At 48.5% G+C, this 19,032-nt stretch overlaps 1 protein-coding gene across 15 annotated transcripts in view; it reads left to right on the plus strand.

Annotated features, from left to right (window-relative positions):
* Positions 1–904: 904 nt before the first annotated feature.
* Positions 905–19,032, plus strand: part of TSC1 (TSC complex subunit 1) — a 50,742-nt gene continuing 32,614 nt past the window's right edge. Inside the window, exons 1-6 of one of the 15 annotated variants that reach the window (XM_058693681.1) lie at positions 906–1,115; positions 10,706–10,768; positions 12,390–12,454; positions 15,118–15,141; positions 15,669–15,924; positions 18,163–18,348. In XM_058693681.1, the coding sequence (XP_058549664.1) occupies positions 18,243–18,348 (106 nt within the window). In that variant the 5' untranslated portion in view covers positions 906–1,115; positions 10,706–10,768; positions 12,390–12,454; ... (1 more) ...; positions 15,669–15,924; positions 18,163–18,242. The other 14 variants (XM_058693684.1, XM_058693686.1, XM_058693682.1 and 11 more) reach the window with 14 other exon arrangements.

The following is a 19,032-nucleotide window of genomic DNA, read 5'->3' on the forward strand; positions in this document are numbered from 1 at the left end:
TGCCCACTCCTTCAAAAAGCCTTTCAAATTCCGTTAGGCTCATCTCACTCTCTGCCTGCTCTGTCATGCTGCTCTGGCCTCTGATAAAGGACATCACCTGTTGAGCATTTTACTATGCTCGGGGCTTGAATTCTCAGTTGAGGAATGCTGTGATGCTCATTTCCCAGAGGAAGAAACTGAGGCCCCCGCCGACTTTAAGACTTGTCAGGTCTAGCCGATAGACAGCTAGGAAATAGAAGGGACGGAATTAAGGCTGCTTCATTTCAAAGCTGTCTGCTCCGATTAGGGTGGTTGTCCACAACTGTCGTGATCAGGTCTGAGGCGTTGGCAACCTGAGGGCCGGCGCCAGTGTGGTTCTTTCTTCACAGTCCCAGAGGTGGGGTTTTGCGAATATTCTGCAAAGGAACGAAGGCTGCCCGGATGGAGTGAAAAGCCACTCCTCCAAGGCTCCAGAGCGGACCCTTCACCCACGCGGGCCCCAGGGGCTCTTTGGGAAACACGATCGCGGCTCTGCGGCGGGTTACAGAGCGAGAGAGAGACCCCGGGAAGGGGGCCGGGGGGGGGGGGAGGAGGGAACAACCGGGTCTGCAAGGGCAGAGGGGACGAGGGGGAAGGCAGCAGGCACCCCAACCACACCCAGCCGGGCCACCTTGTTTACGCCTCTTGCACGGCCCCTCCCGCCCGCCCGAGCACGTGACCTCCGCCCCGCCCCTCGCTCCCTCGCGTGGCTCCTCCCGCCGCGCCGGCCCTTCTTTTCGCCTCCTTCAGAGTCACAAGATCTCTCAGCGGCCTCCTTTCGGGATCCTTCCGCCCGTCCCCGCCCCCCCTCCCCCCCCCCCCCCCACCTTACAAACTCTCCTGGGTTCTTTCTCGGCTGGTTCTCACCACCGGTAATGAGCAGGACGGCCTCTTCCGTCCAACGGGGCTGCCGGCCGCGGTCATCTGCCGCTGGGGTCGAGGGAGAGGTGAGGCCCAGCCGGGCACTCTTTTTCGTGGCGGAGGCCGCAGCGGCCGTGGGCCTTTCACGACGGGGGAGGTGCTGTACGTCCAAGATGGCGGCGCCCTGTAGGCTGGAGGAACTGTGAGGTAAACAGCTGAGGGGGAGGAGACGGTGGGTGAGTATGGGGGTGTCGCCCCCCTCCTTTCCACGGGGGCTTCTCGGGGCACCCCTGGCACCACGACCCCGGTCGGGGGGGGGCCCCGAGGGGCTGGGGCAAGGGGCTCCCTTGCCGGAGAGGGAAGCCCGGGAAGGGGTGTCCGGAGGGCTGTCCCCTCCCTCTGATTACGTGCTACCTCTGGCGGGGCCCCGCAGAGCTGGCGAGTCCCCGGGGAGGAGAGGCGGGCCGGACCAGCACCTCGCCCCTCCTCGGCGGCCGAGGGGACGGCTGCACCCCCGGGGCGCGGGGCCGAGGGCAGGGGTGAGGCGGGCCCCTTCGCCAGCCCCTCGCTTGGCGGGGTGACAGGCTCCCGCGGGGTGCGGAGGGCAGGGGAGAGACCCCCCCCCGCCCCCGGCCGGAGGGGCAGGGCCGGTGGGGGAGGGCGGCTGGTGCCGGGGCTTCCGGAGGGGGGCCGGCGGTGGGGCGGAGAATGAATGGAGGCAGCCCGTGGGCTTCGGGGACCCGCCTGGACTCCGGGCGCGTCCGCTGGAATTTGCGGGACTGGGGTGCCTCGCTCCGCGTGTGCTCGCGGGTGCCTAATTGACGGTCAGAGACAGTCACTTCCAGTCGGCCGAGGCGGACCCTAGGCGACAGCCAGCTGCTTGCGGAGCCGCTGCTAGACGCTCATTCATTCGTTCGCGGAACTGGAAGACGACGAGCCCGCGGCCCGAGAGACCTCGGAGGATTAAAGCGCTTGGTGCTCCCTGCGAGAGAGTTGTGCTCCGCGTGTTTTGGACTCGGGGGCCGGGCGGCAGCGTGGGAGGGGGCGCGGCGCGCCCGTTGAGAGCCAGCGCTCGCGTTGGGGGGGGCGCTCCCGGGGCGCGTCGGTGCCCGGCGGTCGCCTTCTCCCTCCTGCTGTCCCTGCGACGAAGGGGAGAGGCGGCCGCTGCTGACGCCTCCATTTCCCAGGGGAGGAAACAGGCCCGGAGAGATCAGGGCTGGTGGCCCAGGGTCCCGTCCCCAGGGCGTGGCGCTGTGGGCCCCAGGCCGGTGCTCCTGGCCTCGTTGCTGCTCCCGCTTCGTCCGTTTGTACGTCGCTTGACCGAAGCCGGCCTGTCGTTCTAATTGAGGGGCTGGAACCGATCGGCCAGAGTTTGTGCGCAGGTGCCTGTGCGTGCGCGTCTCACGTTGAAGGGGGGTGCGTTGTGTCCAGCTGTGGGGGCTCCAACAGCCACAGGGGCTCCTACACCTGAGCTTTGTTAGGGACGCAGCCCTTGTGCTTGTCAACACGTTAGTCTAAGTTAGGCCGGCAAGTGTGGGATGTTTTTATAAAAGGACACGTTTACTGCAGAAACAAGTCCTACTAAAATCCTTGCTGTTTTTTTTTTTGTTGTTGTTGTTTTGTTTTGTGTTAATAGCCTGGAAATAGCACTTCGCTTTGCATAGAGTAAGCTGTAAAAGTACTAAAATAGAATAATACTCTTCTGAGATGCTTTGATTTACAATTTCGGGATCCGCTTGGAGTCATCGGAATTCAAACCGGCCGGCGAGGCGGGGCTGTAAATTTCAGGAAGCATTTATAAAACCGAGTCTTCGGGGAGCCCTTGATTTGCCGAGCAGCCACCTGTGATTCTGAAGTTGAACATTCCTGAGTAAACCTGGAGTATGCAAATGGGAGGGCTGATTTAGGGTTGTGTAGGGAAATGTACCTGTAACAGTCGTGCATCAGGCAAATGAAGCCCCTCAGAAACACTGAAACATTCTCCGCTATTGCCCTGGGGAGCAGCGAAGTCTTCCCCTAACCACCTGGTGTAAACTTAAGGGCAATTTATAGACGATGTAAAATGAAAATATCCTCTTACTAAAGTTAATATCTTACCTAAAACCCTCTTCCATCAGGTGCCTGGAAAGGTGGATGATGGAAGCTTTCTTCACTTTGTGCGTTTCCTCGTGTCCTGAGGGCTTCATGTGTTTCTAAATTCCTAGTTAGACAGACTCTTGGGCGGCTACAGGCCTTCAGTACCCCGCTTCACTGACTTGGAGTGTCTCGGATCCTGTGACTCGCTTGTACCCTTCCTCCCTGGGTTAAGAGTGAGGGCATGTCACACGGCTACTGTTGCGGCGTAATCCGATGCGTTTTGTGCATGCTTGGTGTCATTTGTGGGCCGAAACTGAACAGTCTTCCCAGGGCAAATCAAAGACATACCTGTCTGTGTAATGTTTACGGAATCACAAAATCGCCGGGAACAAGCGATCTCAAGCAGTCGTGTTCATCAGAACCTCCATGCACAGATGTCCAGCCCCATAGTACACGGGCCCACATGCTTGGTCTCCAAGGATACCCTGGGTATATATTTTGGAGGCAGTTGTAGGTGATTCTGATGTACGCCAGACGTTGAGGACCAGTGGCTTCGAGTATCAATTTGGCTATTTTTCCTTTGATGTATAATTTATTGCAAAGGCATTTCCTAAGATAGTTTCTACCCTTCGGTGGGTGTGTAGTGCTGGGTGAGTTTTGGGCTCTGAATTACAGTTGACTTGATCCCGTAGCTCTGTCCTTCTTTCACCATTTGTTAGGGTACAGGTATGTTCTTTTCCAGGTTCCAGAGCCACAGTGGACTAGCTTTTCCTGGAATTAACGGTATACTCTTGGATGCAGAGGAACCAAGTACAGCGATGCATCAACTGTTTTAGGCCTTTGCTAAAAATCAGATAGCTCTTGACTTTTAACAAGCCATCGAAGTTCTCTAAGCTTAAGCTTCTTCGTCTGTGAAGTAAGAGAGTTGGCTTGTGAATTAGAGTGTTTCTAAGTCTGAATTTCTGGGATTTCAAGTCCTCCCGGGGCTTCAGTTAAACATTCTGACTCAGTTGATTGACTCAAAGTGTTAACGGCTTTATAATAACTAAGCACATTGGGGCGCCTGAGTGGCTCAGTCGGTTAAGCGTCCAACTTCGGCTCAGGTCATGATCTCGCGGTTCATGAGTTCCAGCCCCGCGTCGGGCTCTGCGCTGACAGCTCGGAGCCTGGAGCCTGCTCTGGATTCTGTGTCTCCCTCTCTCTCTGCTCGTCCCCCGCTTGTGCTCTGTGTTTGTATCTCTCAAAAATAATTAAACATTAAAAATTTAAAAATAACTAAGCGCATTGGTGACCCTTAGCCCGACCCAGTGAGTGATGACTTCTGTATCCTTTCTTTTGTATTACATGATGCTTTAAGAGGTAACCCCCTGTAAATTCTTCACATTATAAATCTCTCTTTGAGAGATTGGTTTTATTTATATTAGTTTTGTTTGTCATGTGAGGAGCTGAGCTTAAGCATGAAAGCAAAGTATACTCAGTAACATTCAAACCTGTAGCTTTTTGCTTTAAAAATATATGTGTGTATAATTAACATATACTCACACTTGAGATTCCCCCCCTGTGTTTAGTATAATTTAGTTTGCTTGACAATACTCCTCATTTTTGGCCATTTAAATTGGTCTGAAAGAGGTCTGCCATCAGCAATTTGAGATTATCCTTTTTCTGGTTTACTTTTGAAGCCTATAGTTACTAGAAGTTAGTCATTTAATATCTAATGTCTCTGTTTTTGGGGGGGAGAATAAAAATATATATATATATTTTTATATTTTATATATATATAATTTTTTATATATATATATTTTATATATATATATTTTATATATATAATTTTTTATATAATTTATATAATTTTTATATTAAAGATATATGATCTTAGGACCTCGCCAGTTTCTTCTTGTCCCTTGTGCAGTGCTAACTTTTGTTCTGTCCTGGGAACCAGCAAAAGGTAACAGAAAACTTTTTAAGGTTGAATGAATTCAGATTGTCATCTAATGAGTAAAGTGCCTTAAAACCCCAGCTTTGATGCGAAACAGGGCCTGGTAGTGACTGGCCTAGAATTCACAGGTCACTTTATAAAGTAAAGATAATGGTAGGAGAGACCACGAAGCATTATTTGAGTAACCGGGGACAGTTTTGCCTTTCTGTTGGTGATGGCAGGCTCAGTAGGGGGTGATAAGAAAGAACAGATACAGTGACCTTAATGTCTGCATTAAGACCAGTGCTACTTTGAATAGTTCACGGAGCACAGCAGCAAACATGAAGTGTATCCATTTCGAGTTATAGAATGGTTTTATCAATGTTGCACATACAAGTTGTTACATGGGTAGACTGAAGCTTCATGTACCCGGCAATACGTTTCATTTAGTAGTAATATTGTTATAATCAGGTTTGTATTTATTGAGTACTTATGTGCCTGACACGGTGCTATTTTACATGCATGATCCCCGTTAACTCTTCCCACAGTCTTAAGAGACAGGTGAGGAAGATGGGGAAACTGAGGCCTAAGGTCACTTTCACAGCTTCTCAACTGGGATTTGAACCCTGTTGGTTGCCTTCGGAGCCCAAACATTTCATCTTTCGCTTTGATAAATGACACGAACTGCTAATCTCATAAACTCATTCATAAGTTAGTGGTTCTTAACTTTTGGGGCACCTCAGTTCCCCTCTGAAAATCTGCTGGAAGCTTTGGACCAAATATCCCTTCCTGTCCTGTCACCACCAAACAATTCATACAGATCCAATCAGGAACTTTATAGACCCAGCTTGCAGCCCAGCTGCTTATTCTAGACAGATTATTCCTCTTAAAAATGGACTTGGGCTTTATTAAAAACTTTTTTTTTGTTTTTAAACCAGTAGGTGGGAAAGGCCCAAGCCTTTCAGAGGTGGACCTGTGTACTGTTTGGGTTGTACATCATCTTGTTAAACTTCTACATTGAATGATTCTTTACACTTGTCAGGGAATTCGACTTGAATGCCACATTAAAAAAAATTAGAAGTGGAGATCTCAGGTATGTAACTTGCTAAGTGCTTGTCAGGCTTGGAGTTCAGTCTGTGCTGGTACCTTTAGCACCTGGCAGAATTCCACTGGGCTTTTTTCCAAGGTTTAGGCACTATGTATTTTTTTCCCTTTGAACCTCAAATTATTTTTAAAATTATATATTAAATACATATGTGTATTTTTGTGGCTTTTTAAATGTTTTTTTTTTATTTATTAAAAATTTTTTTTTATGTTCATTCATTTCTGAAGGACAGAGAGAGACAGAGCACAAGCAGGGGTGGGGCGGAGAGAGAGGGGGACACAGAATCCGAAGCAGGCTCCAGGCTCTGAGCTGCAGCACAGAGCCCGATGCGGGGCTCGAACTCACAAACCGCGAGATCATGACCTGAGCCGAAGTGGGACACTTAACCAACTGAGCCACCCAGGCACCCCTTTAATGTTTATTTTTGAGAGAGAGAGTGTGTGTGAGCAGGAGAGGGGCAGAGAGAGAGACAGACAGACAGACAGACAGACAGACACAGGATCTGAAGCAGGCTCTAGGCTCTGAGCTGTCAGCACAGAACCTGACGTGGGGCTTGAACTCACAGACTGCGAGATCATGACCTGAGCCGAAGTAGGACGCTTAACCAACTGAGCCACGTAGGCGCCCCCAAATTTATATTTTTAGTGTTTTTTTGCTTCATCCTTCTGCTTCCTGGGCCAGTGGTTCTCACCTTTAATAAGGGCATCAGAATCCCCCAGAAGACCCCACCCTCACAGTTCCTGATTCAGAGGTGTGGCACAAGGCCCAGGGGTCTGCATTTCTAACAAAGCCCCAGGTGATGCTGCTGTTGCTGGGACCACATTTGAGAACCACTATCCTGAAGTGTCAAAGCCTGTGCCCTTTGATTCTCCTGGGGTATTTCTGTTTTAGTCCTAGGAACTTGAAACTTAATGAAATCTTGCAGTTTGCTCAGATTTCTTTTAGGGGAAGCTCGGTAGAGTGGCTGTTTGAAACATGCATGATACTTGTCTGATGTGTGTTTTCTTGGTAAATAATTTTGATTCAGGCTGAAAGAAACATTATTATTTATAGAAGAGATTTATCTTACTGAGACCAAGCTCCATCCCTACAGGCAAGTTCTACAAGACTCACCTTTGAAATGGGGCATAAGCTTCAGCAAGTTGTCCTTCCAGGTCCCTAATGGCAAAAATTCTGAATGGCAAATCTGGAGCTCCCCTGGCCCGGTTCATGTGACCTTGAGAGGGTGTGCAGCTGCGAGGGCGGGGAAGTCAGCCACAACTACACGTTTTGGCAGGTTTCTCCATCAGGTGCTTCACGCTCACATGCGGGGTGGTGTCTCCTAACCCCTTCTCCTCCTTCCTGTGTGTCGTGGGAAGAGGGAATGGCAGCTAGTATCTTACCCTTTTTGGATGCATTTGTGCTGAAGGCAGCTTTGTTCACTTGGTAGAAGATTGCTTGAGGAAATCACCCGAGACTGTTACCGAGCCAGCGCTGAACGCAGTGGTGTACCAGCGTATTGTTATTGCTGTTATCTTCATTATTAACATAATGCAGTGATGGTTCTGATCTGCCTGTCCTGTAAAATAGTCCGTCTGTGCCTGAACCCGTATCTGCATTGTCTTTGAATTTTTTAGATGAAAGACTTGAGCATGGGAAGCAAGTTATGGTGACAAGACACCTGCCTTCATTTTTACCTCATAGACAAGCATGTATAAAATCGTCTCAGGCGGTATGTTATGCAGGTACCTATTTGATGGGATTTGCAGTTCTAAGGCATCGTGGGATAGAAGGCCACACGCCTGATGCCTTGGCATGGTGTGCCAGAAGTCTGAATACTCGACTGATGTTTTCAGATAAAATACTTTCTAAAGGCATTTTAGGTATTTCATAAAGGGATGCATAGCTCTTAGCTGTCTCACAGCGTGTAATGCACCTTGCCCAGGACAGAGGGATGTGAAAAAAGGTGTGTAGGGTTCTGCTGATGGCAGCTGTACGTGCCTGTTAAGCTGGAGTTTGAGTGTAATCCTAAGTATATAAGCCATCTCTCTGTAAACACCTTAAGAATGAAATTAAGGTGAATTATGGAAACAAATTGACCTGAGCTCTTTCTGTTTAATCTCAGAATACTAAAAGCACAGAGCCCTCTTCTTCCTCAGACTTACCCTTTATTCATTCATTCATTCATTCATTCATTCAAAAAGACTGCTTGTAGGAAGTTCCATCTCTAGGTGAGAATGTGTCTTTTGAGTCAGATACGAAAGAGGAAACATCTAGATCTGGGGGCATGTTTCTTTTTTGATTTGGCTCTTGAAGATTAAGAACGTGACTTGACCCTGTTGTGCTCTGAAGGTGTTTCCATCCACAGCTTTAAAGAGGGTCTTCAACATTCCTCACCTCCGATCAGGGAGTTCACAGGCCACATTGCACTTGCCTGACGAGGATGATGTTACCTAGCAGTACCTCCATAGGACAGGATTTAAATATAAATGGATAAGTCAATAAGCAGTTAAAAATATAAATAACGGCAGGTCGCCTTTGACTTGTCGACATTAGATTGATGACAGTTTGTTACGATGAGCCGTTTTTTGGCCTAGTGATAAAGAATTTAAGAAGTCTTCATGCTGAGCATTGGACAAAACACATTCTGATTTCCTGTGCCAGTCCCTTTGTCTAAGGTGGCGATCTTGGCTGGGCAGGCTACGAGGTCTCATCTTGTGCATATCCCAATTTCACCCTTCCTGGGATACTCCTTTTCAGGCAGGTAAAAGGTCCAACTAGGATTAGTTGTAAGAGGAAGTCTGTATGACTCACTGGACTACAGCTGGTTTTAAGATGCGGAATAGTAGAGGCTTCTGTGTTTTAATTCTGGTTCTTTACTTGACTGAGTGACTGTGGCCAGGCAGGCACTCCCCGTCTGAATGATTTGGCTGGCCGTTTTGAAAGTGCACACGCTTGCCCGATGCCACCGAGGACCGTTGGATTTTCATGCCTAGAGTGTGCTCCACAAGGAAATGTAATTACCCGGTCGTCTGGGGCAAGAGCTGTTACTTGTTAGAGAGTGCCCCATCCACCAGCTCGACTTCGACGTCACAGTCCAGCAAAGGGCTTTCGCACGCCCGCTGACGGGGCGTCGTGCGCAGTGTGTGCGGCTCAGCTTTCTCGCTCTATTTCCCACCCTGCAATGGCTACCGGGGAAGGTGGTGAAATCTTTGCTGACCTGAACAGGGTATATTTGCCTCTTCTCTGCCAGATCCTGCAGTAGGCCCGGGGTGCCCACTGGGGGACCAGACAGGTAATCCCTGCTCCTCATGGGGCTGCCGGCTCATGATTACACTGTACCTACGTCTAGTTCGAAGGGCCCACATTTTAAAACACTTTGGGATAGGGGCGCCTGGGGGGCTCAGTCGGTTGAGCGTCCGACTTCGGCTCGGGCCATGATCTCACGGTTGGTGGGTTCGAGCCCCGTGTCAGGCTCTGTGCTGATGGCTCAGAGCCTGGAGCCTGCTTCAGAGTCTGTGTCTCCCCCTCTCTCTTTCCCTCCCCTGCTTGTGCTCTGTCTCTCTCTGCCTCTCAAAAATAAATTAATGTTTTTAAAAAAAAAACACTTTGGAATATGTACGCACACACGTATATGCCTATTTTATGTGGTTATTTAATATGAGATAATTGCCAAGACAGAAAGTTTTGTTAAAAAGGGGAAGAAAGTAGAAAAAGGATAGCTGTTCACAAGTATTTTATGCTTCACGTGGAAGGGTGAGGTTTAGGTTGTGCTGTTTCGAAGGCAGAATTCAGCCTTGTGCATTTATTTAAGAAATATTTTAAGTCCTACCCTTTAGTCAACCATACCAGAGACCGTGGTAGCCGCTAGAGATATGCTACTGACTGAGCTCCTGCCCCTCCCTGGATGCAACTTCTCTTCTAGTGAGGGAGTCATGTTCAGTAACTAATTACGCTTATTTAATTGGGTTGTGCAAGTGACACAAAGAAATATAGGCTGCTAAGCAGATATAACAGGGGACCTGACCTAGTCTGGGGCACGGGAGCGGAGGGGAGGGAAGCCTTCTCTGATGGGGCAGATGTATAAGCTGACATTTTAAGGGTGAATGCTTAGCTTGGGGGCCGGGGCGGGGGGGTGGGCTGTAGGGCGGGAGGGGGCCATGGCAGGCGATGAGGAGGTGTAGGCCCGCTGGGTGCTCTGCGCCTGGCCCTGTTCCTGCTCTTGTGGCCTGAGTCCCCGGGCCGTGTGAGTGATGACTCTGCCCCGCGCTGTGCCAGGGCTCCACCCCGTGTAACCCCCCAGGCAGCCTCCTGAGGTAGAGGCCGCAGTTCTCACTTTCCAGATGAGGTAACAAGGCTAGATGTTAGGAAGCTAAGATAAGCAGCCAGGAGTGACCCAGCTGATAACCTGGCAGAGCTTGGATTGCAACTTGGAATCGTGTGATTCTAGGACCCATCCTGCCCATTTGTTTATAGCTCGAATAAACAGCTAACAGAAGACAGAGATTACAAGTTCAGCACAATATAAAGGATTTTCCAGCAACCAGCTGTTCAGAAATGTAGACAGGGAGAGAGGGGCACGTGCGCCCAGTGATTGTAAATATTCGTTCCGGTGGAAACCAGATGGCCACCTGTCAGGGCTAGGGCAGGAAGCAGCTCGGACCAGATGAGCCCTAACCTCCCCCTCGTTGCATCTGGTTTTCAGTTCACCGTAAGATTGTTGTCCACATATGTGTGTTTTTTCCCTTCAGTGACCATGAAAGACACCAGGTTGACAGCACTGGAAGCCGAAGCACCAATTGTCCCCAGAACAGGTAAGGTATCAACTCAGTCCAGTGGTTGGGGGAGATGGAAGGGAATCGCTCACCGGCGTGACTGTGTAGACGTGTACTTGTTTCTTTGCATTCAGGACTGAACGGTTCTGGGTTAAGCTACTAGCTAGGTACTGGTCCTCCTGTGGCATGAGATGATTTGTCAAACTACCCGTGGTTTATTAATGGCTTATTCAGTGCCAGGCACTGCGTTAAGTGCTTTATGCGTGTTACTTATTTTCTTTTTCACAGCCACACTTTTGGTGTATCCTCATTTTGCAGATGAGGAACGAGGCTCTGAGATATTATCTGCTTTTCCTAAGGTTGTTTAGCTGCTCCTCGGGGGACCTGTTGACTCAGATCAGGTCATCTTAGCAGCGAAGCTTGGTTTCAACCACTACATTGAATTGATTAAACTGAAGCCATTGTGTTGGGGCGAGTCATTTGACTGACACAGAGGTTCTCGACCCTGGCTGTGCCTTGGGAATCCACGTGGTCTCTCGACCCCACCCCTTCACCTGCTCTGGAGTGGGGCCTGGGCATCCGGATTTTGTGAACTGTCCAGGTGATTCTAATGTACATCCTGCGCTGAGAACCCTCGAACTGGTGAATTAGCATTTACGTCTTCACATGGCTTTACTTATTAATCGTCTTAATTAGTGTTCGGAGATGAACTATAGGACGTGGTGGTCTCTAGGACTGGAGGATTTTCAAAGTCCTAGAATATACCCTTCATAAATAGTGAGGCTTTGGCACTTTTGCGGATGCGAATTTGGTCTTAGTGACGTTACTTGTATCACTGAGCTGTAATTTTGAGTTTACCAGCAAGAGCGCCCAGTACAACAGCACTGTGTGCGTCTGTGGGAAGATGTGGGGAAGATGGGGAGGTGTTTGTTGCTGTCTCTCTCTGTGTGTAGCTGATGGGGTTCGCTTGATGGCTCACTTGTTGCCAATTACTATGTCCTGTCATCGTCCGCCTCACCTTACATCACAGGAATTGTGAAATAAAGTGGGGATTTCTTGCCTTCAAGACTGATGTCTGTTCACAAAGAGGAATTTCGTACAGATTGTGGACCCACAACAGGGCGGAAGTGTCCTTCTCTCACAAGTAGGGGGAGCTTTCGGAGTGTGACTTCATTCTCCGTGTTTTTGCGTGTTCTTCGCACTCGCCCTTCTTCACGAGTCCGCGGAATATGAATTCGAACCCATTGTCAAGCGGTGGTGTTCATACGGTTGGGGCCCGAGCTGAGTAACACGCCTCGTAAGTCGCAAATTTAGTATTGCAGTTGCGTGACATTTTAGTAGCTAGGTTTGTAAAGTTTGGAGTTCTCGTGTAGGAAGATGACTTCCTCAGGACCTGCAGTTAGATTGCTACTGCGGTCGCCGCGTTGCATGCGGGACGCCGCATTCAGCCACTACCGTCAGCCCATCACGAACCTTTTTGGACAAAGCGGAACGTAGTTCAGGAAAGTTTGCGGAAGATTGTTTTCTAGGAGGAACCTGTATCTTGGGATCACAGCTTGGGCAAGCCTCACAGATCCTTTGTCTTCAGCTACTAAAAATCGTTGGCAATCTGTAGCCACCATCTTGACAAGCTTTTTCGTTTATCTTTTGGCCTTCGTAGACACAGAACCACAAGCCCTTGTCTTCCTAAAGCACTTTTGTAAAGTCCGCTTTGAAATTTGATTAGTGAGTATAAAATGTGCTAGGGGATTTCAGTTTCTTCTTAACACTGTTTTCTTTATACTATTTATAGTCCTTATATTTGGCTTGAAGATGATTTCTCAGGGATGTTGTTGTCTGTGATTTTTGGATTTTTTCGTGTCTTACAACTGAGGTGACAGGTTGACATTTTTCATTCATCCTTGCAAGATGTGAAGTATTCCCAAATATTACTTTTCTTGAAAGACTACTAATTAAGACTATAAATTAAATGCAGCTTTAAAAGCTTATTTTGTTTGTAATAAGTGCTATAAGACAATTCTGTAAAATGTAGAATTAAAATGCAATTTAATTTCTGTTTAGCCATCTATTATTAAAAATTTTATAAACATTTGGCTCAAAGAATAATTGCTGTTATTTGTAAAGGTATCTATGTAATCTATCTCCTTAATATTCGTATTATTAGTTAACATATTTAACCATTTGAAAGTTCTTGATTTTTTTTTTTTAATTTTTTTTTTTTTTAACGTTTATTTATTTTTGAGACAGAGAGAAACACATCATGAACGGGGGAGGGGCAGAGAGAGAGGGAGACGTAGAATCGGAAGCAGGCTCCAGGCTCCGAGCCATCAGCCCAGAGCCCGATGCGGGGCTCGAACTCGCAAACCGCGAGATCGTGACCTGAGCTGAAGTTGGACGCCCAACCGACTGAGCCACCCAGGCGCCCCAGTTCTTGATTGTTTTTGAACATAAAAGTCACGTTCAGGGGTGCCTGGGTGGCTCAGTTGGTTGAGCATTCGGCTTTAGCTCAGGCCGTGATCTCACAGTTCGTGAGTTCAAGCCCCACATTGGGTTTGCTGCTGTCAGCCTGTCAGCGCAGAGCCCCTTTCGGATCTTTTGTCCCTTTCTCTCTGCCCCTCCCCTGCTTGTGCTCTCTCAAAAGTAAGTAAACATTTTAAAAAAATCTTCAGGGGCACCTGGGTGGCTCAGTCGGTTGAGCGTCCGGCTTCGGCTCAGGTCATGATCTCGCAGTCTGTGAGTTTGAGCCCCGCGTCGGGCTCTGTGCTGATAGCTCAGAGCCTGGAGCCTTCTTCAGATTCTGTGTGCCCCCCCCCGCCCCTCCCCCACTCATGCTCTGTCTCTCTCTGTCTCAGAAATAAATAAACATTAAAAAAAAATCTTCAAAAAAAAAGCCATGTTCATCAACTAAAGCTTTTATTTTTATAATAAATATACGTTTGTAATGAAACTGTGAAACGCTGAGCTTGGATGTTACAGCTAGAGTGTTTTACCTTTATTTAAGAGTGAATATTCTGGGGCGCCTGGGTGGCGCAGTCGGTTAAGCGTCCGACTTCAGCCAGGTCACGATCTCGCGGTCTGTGAGTTCGAGCCCCGCGTCAGGCTCTGGGCTGATGGCTCGGAGCCTGGAGCCTGTTTCCAATTCTGTGTGTCTCCCTCTCTCTCTGCCCCTTCCCCGTTCATGCTCTGTCTCTCTCTGTCCCAAAAATAAATAAAAAACGTAAAAAAAAAAAAAAAAAAAAAAAAAAAAAGAGTGAATATTCAGATTTCTAACAGTAATTCTAAGTGCACGCCTTGTCCACATTATAGACATCGTGTAGATTAGATATAATGGTTACGACATGAACACGTAGCTATTGATCACACACAGTCAGGGATGCCAGAAATGCTGCTGAAGTAGGCAGTTCAAGTTTCAGAGGTTCCAAAGACCAAGGCCAAAGCCAGATATTGGCCAAATATAGAGACTAAAGTTAAACTTGGGTGACTCCCTATCTTCCATGCGAGTTGAGATCGTACTAAGTATCCTGTGTGATCGAATCTGATGACCGGTTGTAAAGTTTAAGCTTGGTGGAGTCAAGGGCGGTCACTAACAACCCCCCTGTTGCTTTCAGTTGGGTGCTCAGGGGAGACCTCTCTGAGATGGTGACATTTTGAGTAGAGACCTCAGTGACAGTCAGCCATGCAAGGATCTGGGGGAGGAGCATCCCAGGGATAGGGGCACCGGCAGGAGCACCAGTTTTCCTGGGTTTTGGGAGACGGGGACCAGAGCAGAGAAATGACGAGGCAGAGTGGAGCAAGAGGAGGCAGACGGCGGCTGAGGGCTCACAACCGGCCGGAGCACAGGGAGCCGTCCGGCCACTCGTGGGTTCGGCTCTTCTTGTCTCCACGGGAAGCCATTGCATGGACCTAAACAGGTGATGGATTCTGATTTCCCCATTTCAGAGTCTTCTGTGGTTGTTTGGGGGCAGCTGCATTGGAAGGGGAGCAGGAATATAGGCAGGAGGAGTAGCACGGAGGGTGATGGGGCTTGGACGGGAGCCACGAAGGGACAGCAAAATCGTGGGTTTGCTGACAGATCCGAGGGGAGGACGAGAGCCAGTGGAGGAGTCGAGGATGTCACCTTGATGTTGGCTTCAGACCGATGGCCGTGCGTATTCCTGAGGTCCAGAAGACTGACAGAGTGACAGGTTTTGGCATGGGGAGTGGCTGTTGAAAGTCATCGCTCCCTAATGCGAGTAGCATTGTCTGTAGCACTGTGCTGTGGCACGCGGCCAGTGATGATCACACTAAGTGGAATACCGCTTTGGCATGTAGGTTACAGAAATGTATTAACCTAGGTCTTGACTTTCAGCTTCTCGTGACTCCTGTTTTTTGTACTCGGTTATTTCCAGAATGGAAGAGAGACTTTCACAGCTGTAAGTTGATGCTTCCGGTGCCTGTGGTGTTAACCTTCGGGTGACTTTTCCAGTCCATCTTCCCCAGACTGGAAAGTGTGTCTAACACGTGTGGGCCTCACCTGCCCCTACTGCTTACAGGCTGAGCTGGCCCCTTCCCCACCCTGTGCACACACTGAACCCCGTCCACTTCCTTCTCCCGCATTTAATTCTCCGTTGCATGTGCTAAGTCTGTCTTTCCTACTCAGCACCCTGCACTTAGCCCCTCGAGAAATATCTGAATGAGTTTTAAAAGAGATACGCTAATCACGGGACTGATTTCAAAAGCTCATGATTAAACAAACTCTTGGGAGGGCTTTTTTGAACGTCAGAATCCTTGAACTTGGGACACTTAAATGAAGAACCTCCCATGAAACCCAAGACTTATATTTTTTCTGGGGAATTAAAAAAATATGGTTGAAAGAATGTTAGAACCAAAGAGAAAAGCTTATTGCCAAAAATATACTCATGTGTTTTACAATGAAACCTTATTTGTGCTTTCTGTAAAGTATCTGGAAGGAACAGGCTCCAGAGATAAGACTTTGACCCCTAACATGACATTTGCAAACTGAAAAGCAAGCGAGGTAGCCCAGGCTGGCCAGCCCAGGGTATGGCCAAGTTGACTGGATGAGCGCCATCTTTCTTTGGAGTTGAACTCCTGGCGCTCTGTGTTCTGGGCTGCCTGGATTTGGGGGACCAGCTCTGACGTTACTGTCTTCTGAATATACAAAATACAAACTCAGAGCCTCACTATACTGAGACTAGGTAAGTCGCAGTGTTATTGGAACAGAACCAAACTTGGGGACAAAAATGCTTTTAAATCTGAGGGCTCATTTGTGGTTTACCTGGAGTAGGAGTGAATGTGAGGGCGAGCCAGATAAATGTGCTCTTAAAAAGTCACCTTGAAAATGATGGCCCCAAGATTTTTACTAGTTTTCTTTTTGAGATATGTGGTCACTACTCAGGGAGTGTTTATTTGTGCCAAGTGTGTGCGTACGTTCTCTCATTCAGTTCTCTCAGTGGACAATAAACCCTGACAGGTTGATATTTTCCTCACTTTTAAATTCAATTTAATCTCACTCACAAGGTGAAATTTGTTTCTGTTTTCAGCCTTGAACTCTATTACAAGAAAATCTTACTAGTTGTAAGCCCTTTGAAATGGACTTCTTTGTGATTTACCTATAAGATTTACATTTACAGCTGTGAGCCAGCAACTTCCTGCATCATGATTAGCTATCGAAAATGCATGTAGACATTTTTAAAATGTTTGTTTATTTATTTTGAGAGAGAGGGAGAGTGCGCATGTGCAAGCAGGGGAGGGGCAGAGAGAGAAGGAGAGACAGAATTGCAAACAGGCTCCATGCTGTCCACGCAGAGCCCGACGCGGGGGTTGAGCCCATGAACCATTTGATCATGACTTGAGCCGAAATCCAGACTCAGACGCTTAACCGACTGAGCCACCCCGGCGCCCCTGCATGTAGACATTTTAAGTGATTTTTTGGGCTCATGAACTTCTGATTTGCCCAGAGGCAAATCGGTGACTACTGCCAGGTTGTAATTAAATGAGAGCAGAGGTGACAGGAAGTACTCACCAGTTCTGGGGTCACTGGTACTTTAAATTTGACATCCTTACCGAAGGGGGACTTAACTCTTCAGTGGAAATTTTCTTTAGCGTAGTGTTTCCTGCCAGCGTGCTTATTAAAATGCAGGTTCGTAAACCCCAAATTCAGTTCTGGAATGGGCCCAGGAGGCTGCATCTCTAATAGGCATCCCGGGTGGTTTCCGTCGACGGTGACGCTGGGGAGCGGCCACTCCAGCTCACTCCAGGACAGGCCCAGGAGGAGGCAACGTGGTGGCAGAGGACAGAGACAGTCGTTGGTCTGGGAGTTGAGCCATCTGAGTTCTGCTTCACCATGTGACCTTGGCAAAGTTACCTGTTCTTGAGTATCCATATTGTCATTTGTAAAAGAGGGTATCTGCTGACCTCGCAGAATTGTTGTGAGGGTCAAAACCACAAGTTAGCTTCGTGTCACATTTAAGGGCTTAGGGCTTTACCGTCAAGCAGATCTGGGTTTGAATTTCAGTTCTCTTTTGGTTTTGCTTCTTGCCAGCTTAGCAGCCCCAAGCAAATGTCTTGATCGCTGTTTCTCTCCCTGTAAGATGGGGACAGAGGAACCAATTGCGTGATACCAATATAAGGACTGTATTCAGTGATGTTTGTAAAAGGTGTGCACTTCCTGTCTCCTAAATGATAACTGGTTTTGTTTTTAAAAATACACCTTTAGAGACCCAAGCGGAGAGAAAAGAACAATGGTAAATGTGGGTAGTGACGCCTGGAGAATGAGCTGCTTTTTTGTACGGAAGGGTGAGGCGGCATCTCCAGCACCAGGAGGCACTGAGTCTTCGGAGGGTGCACGGTTTACCCGCTTGCCCCCCGCCCGGGGCCTTTTCCCTGTGACCGCTGGCATTCGAGTGTGACAGACCCCTAGGGCGAGGAGTTTGTACGAAAAATTGAGAAGCGGTCCCTGGTTGAAATGAGGTGTTGAACCCGTGGTCCTGTGACCTAAGAAGCTATACTAACTTCTAGACATTGAAGGGAGCGTCAAGAGGGAAATGGTATGTTTTCAGTGCTTTTTCCGAAAATCGTTCACCTACTCTTTTGATCAATGATTTGAAACATAGGCGTCGTCTTAGCCGAAACCCGAGGTAGAATCAGAAGTAGGAACGAAATAAAAAACTTAGCTTCGGTCGTGGTATTAAGTTGCTGCGATGGTTCTGACAGGTACCAGTGTTTCCCGTGTCTCTCTGGTTGTTGCGTTCCACGTGACTCTGTTCGCGAATGGGTCAGAGAGAATTAATCTCCCGCCCTAGCTGCTTTTATCAGCAGCCTTCTGGGCGAACTTTCGCTGCATTGGACACGCGTGCCGGTCCGTCTTGCGGTCATTTTTTGGCGGGGGGGCGGTGGGGCCGTTTTGTCACGCTGTTATTCTTCCTTCCTCGCAGTCTGGCAGTGGCACCCATGAAGAGCCTACAGAGTCTGTAGTGCGCGTTCCGGACCCGGCACAGCACGCCCGCGTAAGACCATGGCCCAGCAAGCCAACATCGGGGAGCTTGTCTCCATGCTGGACTCCCCCGTGCTGAGCGTGCGTGATGACGTAACAGCCGTCTTTAAAGAGAACCTCAATTCTGGTAAGTGGCTTTGTGTCCCTTTCGGCCCCTCTGCCCTCGGGGCGACTGCACTCTGCTGACTCGGGGTTTCACCTTCTAAGGAGAGTCTTTAAACCACTGAGAAAGAGCACAGATTGGTGGATTCACTCTCTGTGTGCTTTAAGCTTTCTATTACGGTGATATTCAGATCCACACAAACCTGTCAAGAATCACATACTGACCCCACGAGCTTCAGCGTCTTGTTTCACCTCACCTCCCTTACTCCACCCACCCGAGTGTTTTCAGGGGCCAGATAGAACATCTCGTCCGGAAATCACGTATGTGATTTCTAGCATAAAAGTGCATAACCTGGGACGCCCGGGTGGCTCCGGTGGTTAAGCGTCCGACTCTTGGTTTTGGCCCAGGCCATGATCTCACGGTTTTGTGGGTTTGAGCCCCGAGTTGGGCTCTGCGTTGGCAGCGCAAAGCCTGCTTGGGATTCTGTTTCCCTCTCTCTCTGCTCCTCTCCTGCTTGCGCTGTCTCAGTCTCTCTCAAAATAAATAAACAAACTTCAAAAAAAAACAAACAAACATACCCTGTCTTTAATCAGACAAATATGAATTTAAATAGTACCTTTCTTTGCTTACTAGGTCGATAGAAATCAAATGCTGATTATGAAATGGGCACTGTTGGCAGGAGAATAAACTAGCATTCAGCCTTTTTGG

Source organism: Neofelis nebulosa, chromosome 12 (assembly GCF_028018385.1).
Source record: "Neofelis nebulosa isolate mNeoNeb1 chromosome 12, mNeoNeb1.pri, whole genome shotgun sequence".
NCBI lineage: Eukaryota > Metazoa > Chordata > Mammalia > Carnivora > Felidae > Neofelis > Neofelis nebulosa.